Below are 17,427 nucleotides of genomic sequence, written 5' to 3'. Positions count from 1 at the left end.
CCTATGAAACAAAGTAATTCTGTGTTGACACTGGGGTCCCTCCACAGAACATCTCACCATCTCGCTCTGTATACACAAATGGAGCCCAATCTGAACCAAAAATCCTGTCAGGAGCACATCCCTCTTACACACCGCTTTCGATTTCCCCTTTTTCGCCTTTACAGGGGTTCTCCCTGTGGCTCTGTCCTAAAGTATGTTTGGCACTTGACTCCTATGCCTCAGGGTTCTGGCCTCTTGTTCCAGCCTCCAGACCAGCTGAGGGGCCTGCCCAGGTTGTGGAGGGGTGCCCTGCTCCCTGGTACTGCCAGAACCTTCTCAGAGCTCAAGGTGAACATCATCCTGGGATAAATCAGGTCACCTCAAAATGGATCTTCTAGAAGAATAATTACTGGATCAACTAAATTCCAGGGACCAGGGCTGTCGGCTGGACTTGCTAGGCTTCTGGGCTTCTGAGCGGTTATCATCACGTCACAGGCCCAAGAGGCAGACCTGAAGGTGAGGACTGCTCTGATTTCCTCTTAGTACCATGGTGTGGTTGCATCCTCTGACACTTACATGCAGCACAGGGAACTCCTCAGTTCATCTGTTGTTGGGATCTAGAGGAAGGGTTTTGGGGAGGGACTCAGATGAGGCTGTCAGGGTAGGGCTCCCATGAGGATGTCAGTGGGCTTTGTGAGAGGAGTGATCTGAGGTAGCACACCTGTGGTTCTGTGGATAAGGTAGTGAGCTGAACTGGCGGTCACAAACATCCTGCGCCCTATTTCCATCTGGCATGTCAGAGCACCCCTGTTCCCAGAGTGCTCTGCTTTCATCTGGGACCTGGGCAATGGTCACCACATAAATATGTATATTTTATGGAAGTATCATCAACTTCCCAGGTGATCACATCGCTTCACAAGAGGAGGCGCTTTCCCTCTCTCCTGTTGGAGAAAAGGATGAGAGAAGGTACTGCCATTCTACTTTATTCTCCAACCTCTTTCTCTCTCCAGCCTAATCTATGCCTGTGTGTGTACATGTGTGTGTCTGTGTGCACATGTGTTTATTTGCTTTCTTATTTTCTGAGTAAACTTTAAATATCATATATGTACTTGTGCTTAAAGTGCTTTTTAAGTAAAAGTCAATCTGGAATAAACAATAAAATTAGAGTCCACCTCTCCCATATCATTGCTCCAGGATAACAATCCACACCCCTAGGGCTCCACACAGTCCCTGCAGCCAGAGGCCTCTACCCAGGAGCTCTAGGACTGTCTGCAGAGGAACCTCTTTGCTTCATAAGATACTCAGGTATTCTGTTATAGGAAGAAAAACATGGAATGACACGCTATGTAAAAGTTTCCTACCAGGTTTTCTCTACTTCCTTGTTAGCAATCAGCCTGTTGGAAACATTGCTATATGAAATTGTCTATCTACCCACCTCCTTCCCTCGACCAAAACAGACAACCTAGACAGGGAGGGAAACTAGAATACACTGCCTGAAAACATGTCCCCTTTGACGTAACAATTATTCAGGGCTGAAAGCAATTCAGTTTTCCCCATCCTTTCTGCCTACATGCAGGATGTAGATTCTCCTTTAGTGGAGACGTCAGACCTTCCTCAGCTTAGAGATGGCAAAAGAGGCCTCTGGGGGCAGACATCACTTTGCTTCTCTCATACTTAAGCTCCTCACAGCTTCTGAAATCAGTCTTTGTTGTTGTTGTTGTTGAAAAGGACCCAATGCTGTGTTTCATAAGAACTTTGCCTAAATACAGCCATGACACACCAGCAGCCAGCTGTAAAGAGAGCTAAGTGGCAGAGATGGGAGTATGGGAGGGAGTTCAGATGTGAGCAGAGAGAAGTGTTGAGCCAGGTGGGCATTCTCAGAGCAGACAAGTACACTCCAGACAGACTCTGAGAGCAAGTGCCTGGTTTACATTTAGACTGGGGTCTCCAAAGGCCGGGGGTCTTGTTCTTCCTGCTGTTTCTCCTTCCCTTTTTCCCTCTTATCCTGAACAAAGGATTTGCTGTGTTTGAATTAGGCAAATTTTCTCCCAAGGTTTTATGACACAGTGTCATCAGTCTGGGTAGTCTAGCTGGTGCTGGGTAGGTGCAATTCCCTTAGGGTAACTTCTCAGGGGGAAGGCTGTGAAGTTTTCTTTTTGTTTTTATTGCTCAATATTATCAGGCTAGGTAGCCCACCAGCTGCTGGGCAGAGGCGACTTCCCTAGGGAGCCTGCTTGGTGGGGAAGGTTGGAACCACCTGCAAGGCTACTAGAGTAAAAGCAGGACTTCATGGTATAAAAACCAGGCTGCTTCTCAGGTGTGCTTCCAGGGCTGTTTCCTTCCTTTTTGTCATCCTGGAGACCCTGCACACACAATTCCAACTATGTAACCACAGGAGACTCCTTACAAGTTTTCTCACACGTCAATTCTTGGAACTGTTCTGAACAAACAGTTTTTGCTAGAACCACAGTGTAACCTCCCTCTCCCCAACCCATCTTCCTAGCAACACCCAACCCCCATTGCCTTCTTCCCTTGCTTTTATGTCTCCCTAGTTGCTCAGTCAATGAGAAATCTGTGAGACAGGGACAAAAGGAACTGATCTTCCCAACTTCCACCTGCCAGCCACTACTTTCCAGATGGCGTTATTAACAAACACCTTGCCTTCTGTTTCCTTCATGTTTCTGAGTCCTTCCTTTGGTAGGTGGGTGCTTAGGTGGGTTTATTTCTCACACTGTCCTGTCACTTCTCTTTAGGTTTACTGATCCTTTGTTAAGGGGCAATATGAAGTTGAGTTCTAACCAAACCCTCTTGCTGCTCTTTCCTGAGTATCTCCTGTGTGTATGTGATACACACCTATCAATAAATGTTGCTTCGGAGCCGGCGTCACGGCATAGTGGTTAAAGCTGCTACCTGAGAGGCCAGTATCCCATATAGGAGCCCTGGCTGCTCCACTTCCCATCCAGCTCCTGGTTAATTGCTGGGGAAGGCAACAGAAGATGGCCGAAGTGCTGGAGTCCTTGTAACCCACTTGGGAGACTCAGATGAGGCTCCTGGGTTTAACCTGGTCCAGCCCTGGCCATTGCAGCATCTGGGGAGTAAACCAGCAGATGGAAGCTCTCTATCTCTGCAGCTCTTTCAAATAAATAAATAAGTAACAATCAAATCTAAATAAAATAAGTGTCTGCTTGTTTTCCCCTTGCTAATCTACCTCTTGGTTTTTTTTTTTTAAAGATTTATTTATTTTTATTGCAAAGCCAGATATACAGAGAGGAAGAAAGACAGAGAGGAAGATCCTCCGTCTGATGGTTCACTCCCCAAGTGACCACAACGGCAGGTGCCATGCTGATCTGAAGCCAGGAACCTCCTCCAGGTCTCCCAAGCGGGTGCAGGGTCCCAAGGTTTTCGGCTGTCCTCGACTGCTCTCTCAGGCCACAGGCAGGGAGCTGGATGGGAAGTGACGCTGCTGGGATTAGAACAGGCATTAACATGGGATCCTGGCGTGTTCAAGGCAAGGACCTTAACCACTACGCCATGGCGCCAGGCCCAATCTACCTCTTGTTACAGAGTTCCAGCCACGACCCCAATCAAATAGAAGGAAAAATGGCTTTCCTTCCCTCCTACAAGCCCCAGTAACTGTAACCTAAGTCTTGTCTTGTCTTCTCTCCTGTCCTCTCCTCTCCACTCCTCTTCTCTTTAGTCTTCTTTTAAATATTTATCGATTAATTTTAAAAGAGTTACAGAGAGAGTGGGAGAGACAGAGAGATCTTCCAACCAGTTCCAAATGGCTCTAATAGCTAAAGGCTGACACAGGATAGCTAGGAGCTAGGAGTGTCAACCAGGTCTCCCAAATGGCTGAAGGCTGCTACCTTCCCAAGTACATTAGTCGGGAGTTGAATCGGAAGTAGAGGAGTCAGGACTCAAACTGGCTCCCATATGAAATGCTGGCATTGCAGACAGTGGCTTAACCCACTACATTGCAACATCCACTGAAAGCCTCCTTTGGTAAGCTGCCAGTGTGTCGTCGCAAGGAGCTGCTTCAGGAATCAGCTGTATGCCTAGACAATACAAGGGGACTTCAAAACATTTATGAAAAGAAAATGGACTAGAAGATAAGCTTATTTTGGTCCAGAATTTTTTTGAAATTATATATATGAGAAGCTTCAAAATGTTTATGGAAAATGCATTTGACAAAAAAGCATGGATTTAAAACCTTTTTAGTACCAAAATAAACCTGTGTTTAATTCTATTTTTCCTTTCCATGGTCTTTTTTTTTTTTTTTAATTTATTTACTTGATCTGAGAGGTAGAAAGTCAGAAATAGCGCCTACCCACTGTTTCAGTTCCAAATGCCCACAACAGCTGGTGCTAGGCCAGGTCTCCCACGATGGTGGCAGGGACCCAGTCACTTGAGCCATGACCTTCTGCCACCCAGGGTGTGTGTTAGCAGGAAGCTGGCATTGAGAGCACTCCCATAAAGGATGTGGGCCTCCAATGGGTGGACTAAAAGCATGAGGCCAGATGCCTCCTGCCCCTGTAAAAATGAAGGCATGCAGGCCAGTTACAGAAGTGACTTGAAGATGTTATGCTGTTGGCAGCAAAGCAAAGGGGCCAATAGCGAGGGGCACAGGAAGCCTCTGGAAGCACTCACCAAAGGCCAGGAGGCAGAGTCCCCTCTGAGAGCCTCAAGGGGAGCCAGCCCTGCCCACACCATGAATTGAGAGTGTTTCACCTTCCAAACTATAAGATAATAAATCACTGCTGCTCAGAGCTGCTGGGTTTGTGATAACTTACTAAAGTACTAATTTAAAGCTAAAACACAATGTTTTTGGGAAATGCCCACTTTGTTTTTATATTTCTTGACTCAAAGCTATTCCTGACATTCTTCCTCCCATTTGAAACTGTGTTTTTTGGCCCTGTGCATGTGCTGGGATTCCATGTGGCCACTGGTTCATGTTCTAGCTGCTCTACTTCCCATCCAGCTCCCTGCCTGTGGCCTAGGAAAGCAGCTGAGGATGGTCCAAAGCCTTGGGACCCTGCACCCTCAGGGGAGACCCAGAAGAAGCTCCTGGCTTCTGGCTTTGGATCAGCTCAGCTTCGGCTGTTGCGGACACTTGGGGAGTGAACCAAGAGTTGGAAGATCTTCCTCTCTCTCCTTCTCTCTGTAAATCTGCCTTTCCAATAAAAATCAGCAAATCTTCAAAACTGTGCTCTTTATAGGTACCCCTCAGGTTCACATTCCTCACTGCTTTCTTGCGCTGGGTCACCTGCCCCATGGATCTGCTTCACTTCTGGATGGCTTCCTTGTTTTCTATGGAATTCACTTTGGCTCACTGGTATTTCCTTCCGCCTGGCCTCCTGGTCTCTCTGTTTCTTTCACAAACTCACTCACCTGGGCACTTGGCTCATTGGTTTTGGCCCTTTTCTCTTTCACAAGCTCTCAGCTTTTACACTGCCTTTCATGTATTGTACCTTTGCTGTGTCCCACAAAATCTGACTGATAGTGCATTTACTTGATCATTAAATCTCAAATGTTTTCTAATTTCCACTTTTCAAAAACACATTTTTTCATTTATTTGAAAGGCAGAGACAGGATGTGCATAACAAGGAACGGAGGGAAGGAGGAGGGAGGCAGAGGGAGAAAGCAAGAGAGGAAGAAGGAGAGAGCTCGATCTTCTGGTTGCTGTTTCACATGCCAAATGTCTATAAGAGCTAGACCCAAGCTAGGAGCCTGGCACTCAACCCAGGTACCCCACGTGAGTGGCAGGGACCCACTGTCTTTCACGATGAGTGATAGCAGGAAAATGGAATCAGAGGCAGAGCTGACAACTGAAACCAGGAACGCTGACAAGGCATGTGGGCGTCCAAGCTGTGTCTTCACCACTGTGCCAACACCCACTCCTAATTTCTCTTTCTTTGACCCATGAATCATTTAGAGGTGTTTTTTCCCCATTATTGCTCAGTTTGTTAGAGCCTTGGCAAACTTGGAGTCTTCAAAAGTCCATGGAAAATGCAGATTGTGAGAAAATCACCATGGATTTACACATTTTTTGTACCAACAAAATCCTATCTTTTATGGGCAAAGCAGGTAAAGCTCACTGTCTGCTATGCCAGCATCTCCTATGGCGCTGGTTCGTGTCCCAGCTGCTCCACTTCCCTTCCAGCTCCCTTCTTGTGGCCTGGGAAAGCAGTGGAGGATGGCACAATGCTCTGGCCACCACAGCCACTTGGGGAATGAACCAGTAGGCTGAAGATCTTGCTCTCTTTCTCTCTCTCTGCTTTTTTTTTTTTTTAAATATTTGTTTATTTTTACTGGAAAGGCGGATACACAGAGAGGAGGAGAGACAGAGAGGAAGATCTTCTGTCTGATGGTTCACTCCCCAAGTGACTGCAACGGCTGGAGCTGAGCCAATCCGAAGCCAGGAGCCAGGAGCTCTTCTGGGTCTCCCAAGCGGGTACAGGGTCCCAGGTTTTGGGTCGTCCTCGACTGCTTTGCCAGGCCACAAGCAGGGAGCTGGATAGGAAGCAGGGCCGCTGGGATTAGAATTGGTGACCATATGGGATCCCGGGCGTGGAAGGTGAGGACCTTAATCACTAAGCTATCGCGCAGGGCCCTCTGTCTTTCTTTCTATTTGTAGATCTGCCTTTCCAATAAAAATAAATACATCTTTAAAATCGTAAACAAACAAACAAACAAATAAATATATCCTTATCTGTGAATTCTATTTTCTGTAAACTTTTTGAAATCCCCCCAGAATAGGAAGCATTAGGTTACGCTGCTATCATTCGGCTATTGCCCAACTTGCTCAATGTGTGACTCCATATTCTTTGCCAGGATTCTGTTGTGTTCTTGGAACCAGGAGGTAACATAGGGCCTGCCTTGATTCCTGAATGCACAGAGAAAAAGCAGAGGAGCTTGGTGCCATCTGTCCAATCCTGTGAAGCTTTGGAGGTTGAGGCCTACTCCTAGCAACTGGACAGTCAGAACTCTTCTAGGAGACCAACTGAAAACAGTATGTCCACTCAAATGTTCATTATACCAGTAATCACATCTAAAAAAACAACCTAGATACCACTATGAGGTCAGTTGTTACACGCGGTTACAATGGTAACAATCATTCTTTTGATGGCTGCATTAAGTATAACCACCTATAATCCAACAAGTCCCCTCTGAAGACAGAGCACTCAGCAAGGTACCCACATAGCACTCAGCAAAGGTGAGTGAGTACCAGAGAAAGGCTGCTTCCTCCCTCCTGTTGCTGGCAGGCACCAGTTCCCGGGTTTGCACACTCAGTGTTGTAGGGAGCATCCAGATCCATGTGCACTGCTGCATACAGGTACCCTTAGGGGCAGTGAGTTCAATGACTCCTTTTCAACCCTTCAATTTGCATCTCTAAAATGAGGGTAACACTTCTACCATGTCGTGTGCAAATGAAACAAGACAGTATACAGCCATCATCTTCTACCTATGAAGACCTGCATACAGCCCCTCTGCAGATACCAATATCCACCGAAGCTCAATGCTGCTTCCCTTAGAATGATGTGGTATTTTCAAAGAACCTACACAATCCTTCTGTGTGCTTTGAACCCAATCTCCAGATTATTACAATAGATAAATCAGTGTGAATCTACATTAAGTACTTACTATACTGCATTATTTAGGGAATGAGGACAAGAAAGAAAACCGGTGTACGTCCAGCACTGATCCAATATTTTTCCTGGATATCTGCAATCTGTGGTTGGCTGAGCCTGGATGAACAGTCCATGGATGTGAAAGGCTGTGTGTGAGCACTTCCAGCCACAGAAGTTAGCAGAAATGTAAGGCTTGGGCCCAGCATGATGGCTCAGTGGCTAAATATTTGCCTTGCATGCACCAGGATCACATATGAGTGCCAGTTTGTACCCTGGCTGTTTCACTTCCCATTTAGCTCCCTGCCTGTGGCCTGAGAAAGCAGCAGAGGAGTTCCCAAAGCCTTGGAACCGTGCATCCACATGGGAGACCCAGAAGAAACTCCTGGCTCCTGGCTTTGGATCACCTCAGCTCTGGCCACTTTGGCCACTGGACGAGTGAACCAGCAGATAGATCTTTTTGTCTCTCCGTAAATGTCTTTCAATAAAAAAAATGAATAAATCTTAAAAACAACAACAAACTGTAAGGCTTACGTGTATTTTTCCCTTGACAAAGGTGGTGATATCCTCCTCATTATCAAAGATGGACAGTGTCTGAAGTAAGTTATTTTCCAGCCATTCCCAGTGTTTTGTGATTTCTTTGCGGGAAGAACCTAGAAGAATCATGAAGTAAAGAAAAAAGTTTGTAAAATTGCTATGCCAGATGCATAGGTTGAAACAAAGAGTCCTGGGGGAACCATTTGGTGCAGCGGTCAGGACGCTGCTTCCGGGGCTGGTGTGTGCGTGGTAGGTTCAGCCTTTGCCTGCACGGCTGGCCTCCTAAGTGAGCACTAGTTCGAGCCCTGGCTGCTAATAGTCTGAGAAAGCAGCAGAAGATGGTCCAAGTGTTTGGAACCCTGCACTCATGTGGGAGATTTGGAAGAAGCTCTGGCTTTGGATCAGCCCACATCCAATTAATGCAGCCAGCTGGAGAATGAATCAACAGATTAAAAAAACCTCTTGGGCCTAGTCTGATGTCTCTCTCCTTGTACGTGCCAGCATCCCACATGGCTGCCACTTCGTGTCCCAGCTGCTCCACTTCCTAGCCAGCTCGCTGCCTGTGGTCTGGGAAAACAGAAGAGGATAGTTCAAAGATTTGGGACCCTATTCCCATGTGAGAGACCCAGAAGAAGCTCCTAGGTCCGAATTGGCTCAGTGCCGGCCCTTGCAGTTACTTGAGGAGTTAACCAGTGGATGGAAGATCTTTCTGTCTTTCCTTCTTGCTGTAAATCTGTCTTTTCCAATAAAAATAAATATATATATTTAAAGATATATATATATATATATATATTTCACTTGCTTGCTCTCTAAATGCCTTTCAAATAATATATATTTTAAGATGTCCCATATCAAAATGCATGGGCTCAAGTCTCACCCCTACTGCTTACAGCCTTTTGATAATGTGCATCCTGACAGGAAGCAGGTGAATGCTCAAGTATATTGGGTCCCTGCCACCCAGTTGGGCAGCCAAGATGGAGGGCCAAGCTCTTGGCTTCCATTTGGCCAGCCCTAATTACTGTGGGCATTTGTGAACCAGTGGATGGAAAAACTCTGTCACTGTTGCCGTCTCTTTGCCTTTCAAATAAAATAAACAAAACTTTTGTCAAGGATTTGTTAAAAAAACAAAATGGAAGGGCCTTGGATGGTAGCCTAAGCCCTTGCATCTGCCAGGACCTCATGTGAGCACTAGTTTGTGTCCCAGCTGCTCTACTTCCCTTCCAGCTCCCTGCTTGTGGCCTGGGAAAGCAGTGCACGATGGCCCGGGACTTTGGGACTCTGTACCCATGTGGGAGACCTGGAAGAAGCTCCTGGCTTCGGATCAGCTCAGCTCCAGTCATTGTAGCCACTTGGGGAGTGAACCAGTGGATGGAATATCTTTCTTTTTGTCTCTTTCTCTCTGTAAATTACTTTCCAATAAAAAGAAAAATCTTAAAAAAAATAGATAAATGGAAGACCTAATCTGCCAAGTGTGTGTGATGAGAAGCTTTAAACTACTTGGTCTTTTCTAAAACTTTTCTGTATGTAACAAAAAGAATGAACAGTCCTGGTAAAAATCAAAGAACAGAATTCAGGCAGAGTCACAGTTGGTCACTGTGCCTCCCTAGACTGGGATAACATGTAAGAACTGTTCAGGTTGACAGAACTTAACATGGTCTTTGGCATCCCAGTGCCTCAGGAGACGCAGACTGGAGCAGCGACTCCACCTTGCTCATGAGAGTTCAGGCATCCAGAGCTGCCAGCTACAGGTTCCTACAGGACTCCAGGCCCTGGCTGGCCAGGCTCCTGCTGGTTGGGCAAGCAGCTACCACCCTTCTTTTCAGCTTTACTAGCTGGCTCTGCCTCTGGCCTACAAATGACCCCTGTCCCTCTGCAGCATGGGACCCTGGAGGGTCCATCAGACACCAAAGGAAAACGAAAAAACAGGGCAGGAAGCACCACACTACTTCCTGAGGGCAAGAAAACTCTTATGTCCATCAAGAAATTGGGGAAAGGGAACCAGAAAACAAGTCAGAGAATGAGAGTTCTCCTGGCCTGCCTCACCTTACAACCGGCACCCTACCTAGCATGTCTGGGTGGGAATCACACTCAACAATTGTTTTCTGATGAATGAAGAAAAGGACAATAGGAAGATGAATGACTCATATCCTCCTCAGGGGTCCTGGGTAGAAGAGTCTGAGGACTAAAGGCCCAAGAAGGCCAAGTCAATCATGTGACTCACAGGAAGACTGGCATGTGGTGAGCCTCAGCCAATAACCAAGCCCAGTGGGCATGAATCGGGCTTTTTGTCTGGGGTGCCTGATCCTGGCCACCCCATCTTTTCCTTCACTGTAACCTTCTCTTCTTCCTACTCAATGCCCACAGAACCCCAGCTGGCCAGGCAAGGTAGGTCCCTGCCACTCTTTTTAGCTCACAGTGGTGTTTGCTCTGCCACAGCCCAGTAGTCTCAGCTCAAAATGCTCATCAACCTAATAAGGGAAGAGCCTCCCCAATGTGCCCACATGAAAATGATCTCCCTGGAGTTACATAACACACAATGAATCACAGCAGGCTGTGGCAATCACCCCATGATCCCTAAAGTCATCCATACATTTGCTTTCCCCTTGGTTTTGCATCTGTCGCAAAAAGGCCAAGGTCTGGTTGCTAGGGAAGGGATTTCTTCGTGTGATCTCTCTGCCTTTTCGTCAAGAGTACGTGGTTCAGTTAGGAAGTTAAAGTTACAACTGCCACACTTCTACTGAGTCATTCCACCCCACATTCTTGGCACCTAAAACAGAAGAGTTCTTCTCCATGCCACCTGTGTGGATGTCTTCAGTTAAGTGTTTGCTTACGTGCATTTAAAATGAGTAGCTAAAAAATAACTCTGCCTTCATTTGACAGAAAGTTGTATACAAAGGATGAACAAACTATACCATCTCTATGGAAGGTATTAGGCATAAAAATAAAATAGCTAATTAGACTATTCAATGCTACTTCTGTTTTCAGAACTTGCCATAGGTTATCTTATTCTCAGAAAACACAGGAGACAGAGAATCCATTAACATTGGGTTAAGTAAGTTGTTCAAACACACAGTTGTCAAGCGGACAACATGGAGCCGCAGCCCAGATTGGCTGGCCGCAGAGGCCACTATCACCTTCAGGAGCTGCTGGCCTAATGGGAGACACTTTCTTTCTTTCTTTTTTTTAAAGATTTATTTTTACTGGAAAGTCAGAATTTATAGAGTGAAGGAAAGACAGTAAGATTTCCCATCCACTGGTTCACTCCCCAAGTAGCCACAATGATTAGAACTCAGCCAATCCAAAGCCAAGAGCCAGGAGCTTCCTCTGGGTCTCCCAGGTAGGTGTAGAGTCCCAAGGCTTTGGGCTGTCCTCTATTGCTTTCCCAGGTCACACGCAGGGAGTTGGATGGGAAGCAGGGCAGCCTGGACACAAACCGGCACCTATATATGGGATCCCGGTGGGCATGCAAGGCAAGGAATTTAGCCACTAGGTTACCATGCTGGGCCCTAATGGGAGACACTTACATGGAGAGTGCTTTTGGAAACAAGGGTCTAAGGAATCTGGGGAGGCTTTCTTGGGTGGTGACATCAGGAGAGTCTCAGCAGAGCAGGAGGGAAAGCTAGGCAGATATGAGACTTGGAGCATATGGATAGGAGTTTCAGGTCTTGTAAGTGTGCAGTCTGACTGAAGGCCAGGCACTGAACAGGAAGGATGAGGACAAAAATATAGGCAGGGAGACCCTGGAAGTCTTTCAATGCCAAGCTCAGGGGCTGGGATGCCCTAGCCAAGTGAGCCACTTCTAGAGTCAAAGCAGGATGGTGGGGGTGGGAGGCTCGGGCCAAGGCCCAGGTAGGCAGGTGGGACTAGTCAGGGTATGGTGTGAGGTGACGGACTGGTGTTTCACAATGTGGCAAGGCCTCCATAGCACCAGGCTGTGTAGTCACCAAAGGGACTCGTGCCCTGTACCAGAGACTCCCATTCTGCAGCCATGATTCCCCTCCCCACAGAGGAGCTGCCTCCCCATACCCTTCTGTTCCTAGCACATGAACTCACTGATTCTGCAAGGAGACTCCTGGGGGGTTCCATGTTAAAGTAACTTCCAGCCACTGTGTTGCCCAGGCACACCTCGGTCTCCTGGACCCAGCTCAGGGCAAGGCCCAGTCTTTAGCTCCCATAGGCCATGGGCTAGCTCACCTTTCTAATTCTTTTTAACTCATTAAGACCTGCAATTTCAACTCTGTGACTACTTCAGTGACATATTTTAGTCACGTTAAGTACTCAATTCAAGTATCTATTGGTGTCCCACATGTAGGACAATGCGACATAATGGGCTGAGTTTAGTCACTTCACAAAGGGTGGATGCTCAGTGAGTGGAGGCTGTCCCTGGGCTGCTGCCCCTCTGTGCTTTTACCCCTTTGCTCATGTGTCCTGCTATGATGCCTCCAAGGAAGACCACCATCCTGAGGGACAGGACCCCATGGCTTCTGGCCTGTAGAGGCTTCTTCTGTGGTTAGAGCAGAGGGTCTGATGTGAGCTGCAGCTGTGTGACTCAATCCTGCCTCTGGACCAGTATTTTGCTCTTAGAAACAAAGAAAGTCAGAGCTCCTGTGTGTCCTGGAGCTGTGGGAGGGTCAGACAAGGGTCCAGCACACGTGGGAAAAGAGTATGAGTGCCAGCTGTGGCTTCATTCCATCAGTGTCCTCTGAAGGGGTACTCCTCCCCTACTCTTGGGAAGGGTTGGGGCTCTTTCTCCTAGGAGAACAACCACAGCAGATTCCTGTTACCCATGAGTCTGATTCAGAAAGCCCCTTGAACTCTGAATCACAGAATGCTAAACCACTAATGTCCTCAGAAGGGTTATGTAAATGGTGTATTACGTAAACAAACTATGCACAAATTGCCAATCTTCTTTTTGTCATTGTTGCTATCAATATAAACTCATCTTCTAGCTCCACTTCTGCACAAACTTTCTGAGTACCTCCATATAACTCATGCTCATCTAACACACATTTCCTGTCCCCGGGAACAGCAGATGACATTTCAACACCATGCCGGGATTCCATTTTCAACACTGACATCAACGGAAAGCACAGAAGTAAAAAAAGTGGTGGTTCTGCATAGTGTGGTACCAAGCTGATCAAAAGACACACTCACTATGTGAGCACTGAATCCAAAAGGCAGATGCCACCCTGTCCACCCCCACCAGGGACATGCAGAGCAGATGACTCAGATGTTTCACCATGTTGTACACATGTACAAATACCTCCAAATGAGCATGAAACCACCCACAGATATTAATTTGAGGGTTATAAATTTTAGAGAGTAAGCAGACTTGAAAATATGGAATTGCTCAGCAATGAGGCCTACCTATCTGCCCCAGAAGAGACAGCCATGAAAATAAGGTCACAGGCAAGCCTGGAGCCTGTGCCCTGTTACTGGGGCTCCAAGGGAACATCTGCTCTCCGCTCCATCCCTGCGAACAATGGGGCTGCCTTTCTAAGCTGGAATCTGCAGTCCTCCCACCTCCTTCTTGCTGGCTGTGTGGAGAGACCGCCAGGACATGTAGGCTGTGGTCTCCTCCTTCCAGGGGCTGTCTGTATAAGCAGGCCATGCATAGCACCCTTCATGACTCAAGGAACCTACCGCATGCCACTGTCCAGTAGACCTGCGAATCCTGGGTCTGGTGCAGGATGCGGTAGGGGGCCACACGGGCGCTGGAGTCCAGCACCACATCCAGGGTGCCCACGAGAAGACCTGGGGGCAGGGCAGAGAGATGTGAAGAATGAAGAGAGGTCGCTGCAGGCAGAGGCTGATAGTCTGCCTTGGGATGGCAGTGTGATGACGGCATTATCTGAAGGCCTGAGCGCAAGGAGAGAGACATCCTGGCTCCTCCGTGCTCACAGGGTTTCTTTTCCTCAGACACTCTCAGCTGGAGCCCAATCTCAACCACAACGTCCCTTCTTTCTTATTAGAAGCGTCTGCTTCTTCTCCTGGCTCAGAACCCCAAAACGCAGGTTTTATGGAATTCAAAGCTAAACAATTCTGTGAGACTTTTTTCAACACAAAAAATGGGAGGGTGCTGTGACGTAGTGGCATGTGGTGCTGGCATTCCATGTGGGTGCCAAACAGAGCCCCAGCTCCTCCACATCCAATCCAACTCCTTACTAATGTGATCATGGTATCTCCCCTGCCAGGTAAGTATAAACTCCTTAATAATGTGTCCAGGAAACAGCGGAGAATGGCCCAAGTCCCTGAGCACCTGCACCCATGGGTCTCCCCAGTGGGAGACCCACATGCAGTCTCTTGGCTTCAGCCTGGCCCAGGTAGGCATTTGAAGAGTGAACTAGTAGATGGACCATCTCTCTTTAGAAGGCCTCTATGGAAAGAAAGGCTTTCAAAAAAAATTCTTGAAAACCACAAAAAATGATGATTTCTTTACAATCTATATGTAACAGTTAAGAACTGAAAACTTTAAACATACCACAAATATTACAAAACCCAGAAAACTATCACCCTGTTTTATCAGCTGTCAGATATTTCTCCCTGATGTTTCTGGCTGTGAGTCTGCCACCTCGCACCTGTCTGTGGAAGGCTGGTATTGTTCCTATCAGAACTGGGAGAGGATGAACTTTCCTCTGCTCTGGGGTCACGCGTTCCATTAGACTCACAGTTTAAGGAAGTTCCTTCCTTCAGCTTTGAAAGTCAGTACCAAAAAGGTCACAAGCACTTTTAGAATTGGCACTTTTGGGGAATATACTGATCTGGGTTTTTTGTCTCTGCACGAAGTTTTTAGGGAGTTTTGGGCTCTCTTCATCATGCGCCTTTTCAGAACTGTTAACACACACGTCCAGTTCACAGCAGGGCAGTTGTGGCTGGCTTCTCTACTTTAGACACATCAGCTGGAGACATAAAATCTTCTATACTTTTATCTGCTTTATTCCTGCATAGCTAAGCAATCTAAAAAACCCATTTATTGTTTTTGTTTGGAATTTGTCTTCCTTTTAATGCTTATTGTGACCATGTTCCTATTGATGTCAGGAAATTATTTCTACCAGTTAGCTTTAGCATTTGTTTGTCTATTATTTTACAGATTTACTTATTTCAAAAATTCAAGTTACACAAAAAGAGGAAGAGTCACAGAGCTCTCTCTTTCACCCACTGATTCACTCCTTAGATGGGTGGCGATGTCTGGGACAGGCCAGAGCCGGAATTTTTATCTAGATCACCCACATGGGTGGCTGGGCCCAAGAGGTTGGACCATCTTCCAATGCTTTTCTCAGGTAATAAACAGGGAGCTGGATGGCAAGTGGAGCAGACTGGATATGAACCAACAGAGGAGTCCACAGAGGATACCAGTGTCACAGACAGTGGCTTATCCACTAAGCCATAATGCCAGCCCATAGTCCATTAATTTTTAATGTTTTCTTTCTCTAGTCTTTAGCAAATAGAAGCAATGATTACAAAAGAAGGTGCATACATACATTCAAATCATGAGTTTGTAATGTCTCATCTGTTTTACTTAAAACAATCAAGAGGATGCTTAAACTTTGTCAGTGTTTGGGATAAAACATCTTGATTGCTTATGTTGGGGTTTCTCTTGTAAATGTTAGTCTTTAAACTGTCGGCATAATCATGTTGCGAGACCTGAATGCTTTTAAGTGGGCCAATTATCTCACCACACGGACTCCAACACAAAGTCCAAGGAAGGGAACATGTGAAAACGATGGCTTGAAGAAAACTACATCAGTGCCACTTTGACAGTGCCTGCGAGGCCACAGTGTCTGTGATGGCAGAGAAGGCCACGGTGGAGGCTACAGCAGGATTCACTCCACCTCAGAAGGTGGCAGGGGTTCAAGGAGCAGTTCCCTGGGCTGTGGTAGTATCTGCTCCCGAGGGAGACAGCAGTGCATGGGCTTCATGGGATGTGAGTTTTGGCAGGAGACATGGAGAAGTGGAGCAGACAGGAGAAAGGCCGTCACAGTCCCCATCAATTGAGATGACCTAGGGCAGAATAAGCGCAGAAGCACGCTGGCACCGCTGTCACAAAAGTGACTGGACAGCAGGCACGTTGTTTTCTTCCATGGATTGTGGCAGCTCCCAGGCAGATCACGGGACTCTCCAAGGGGCCGCTGGCTAAGCCAAGGAGGCAGGCCCAGCATGGCCTGGCCTGGCTGTTGAGGGCTGCTGGGAGGGTGCCAGAAGCATACAAGAGAACACTGAGTTTTCTTGGAAGCGGGTACAATCTCTTCTAAATTAAGAGGCGTAGCCCAAGACTGGCTGGGCGCAGAAATAACCTGTGGGAAGCCTCTGTCTGGGACACTGAAAATTAGCATGTTCCGCAGAAAGTTCTACTGAAAAACTGGAAGATGGGGCAACCTTGGGCCAGCATCCACGGGGCAACAATCCGCACCCAGAGGAAGGCATGCCCTGGTCTCCCCGCGGGCCAGTCCTAAGCCTGACACAGCTCTGCTCCTGGGGCTCTTGGGTCACACCTGCAGAGGGGGTGTGGCACAGGTTCCGCCAGGGGGAACAGGTGCATAATTGGGGTGCCCATCCAGGCTCCTTCGGTGTGACAGGCCCAGGCACCCCGCGGCTCCGGGGCTGCACAAAGCAGGGAGGCAGGGAAGCAGAAGCGGGGGAAGCGGGCCCGAAGGCCTGCGTCTGCCGGTCTCAGAACGAAGAAGGGACAGAAGACAGTGCTTGTGTCACTTGGGGCCCCAGAGGCACTAGGGTCACCTATGCGGCGGAGGACGGGCCCTGGGAGGAGCGGCTGACTCTGGGCTGAGGTGTCCACTCCGAGACGCTGCACCACCGCAGGCTCGAGGGTCGCGGCACTGACCCCAACCCGGGCCCCCTCGGCCAGGTCCCCCGTGCAATCGCGGCCCCTCTTCTCCTCACGCCCCGTTCCGTCGCCGCCGCGCGCCCGCCCGGCCATCCCCGCGCCTCCCCGCGCCCCACAGGCCCGGCCACCCGCGCCGCTCACCCGTGAGGCCGCCGCCCTTGCCGTGGCCCCGGCGCCGCTGCAGCACGAAGAAGGGGTTGGCCCGCTCCGTCACCCACAGCGCGTTGGCCACCAGCACCTCCTCGGGGCCCAGCCGGCCGACTGCGGCGCGGCCCCGTGCGTGGTGACATTGAGGCGGGCCTCTGGGGAAGGGCCAGGTGGGCCATGCTCCTCGGGCTAGGAACCTGCAGAGCCGGTGCCAGCTCGTCAGGAAGCCCCGAGCCAGGCAGGCGTCCCTCCCGGGGAAGGCGTCGCTGCGGCCTGGCGGCCATCGGCTGGGGGCTG

The 17,427-nt window shown here is 48.3% G+C and overlaps 1 protein-coding gene across 1 annotated transcript in view; it reads right to left on the bottom strand.

The window, feature by feature from the left end:
• Window positions 1-17,327, bottom strand: part of LOC121166622 (TBC1 domain family member 9B-like) — a gene marked incomplete at its 5' end in the record, with an annotated part of 40,241 nt that extends 22,914 nt beyond the window's left edge. The window contains 3 exon segments of the mRNA XM_040995834.1: window positions 8,139-8,257; window positions 13,785-13,895; window positions 17,125-17,327. Coding sequence (XP_040851768.1) covers window positions 8,139-8,257; window positions 13,785-13,895; window positions 17,125-17,327 — 433 coding nt within the window.
• Between the last annotated feature and the right edge of the window lie 100 nt (window positions 17,328-17,427).

This window comes from Ochotona curzoniae, unplaced genomic scaffold (assembly GCF_017591425.1).
Source record: "Ochotona curzoniae isolate NIBS_2020 unplaced genomic scaffold, NIBS_Ocur_1.0 patch18, whole genome shotgun sequence".
Classification (NCBI taxonomy): Eukaryota; Metazoa; Chordata; class Mammalia; order Lagomorpha; family Ochotonidae; genus Ochotona; species Ochotona curzoniae.
Note: the sequence above shows the minus strand (reverse complement) of the source record. Positions and strands in the feature narration are given on the sequence as shown.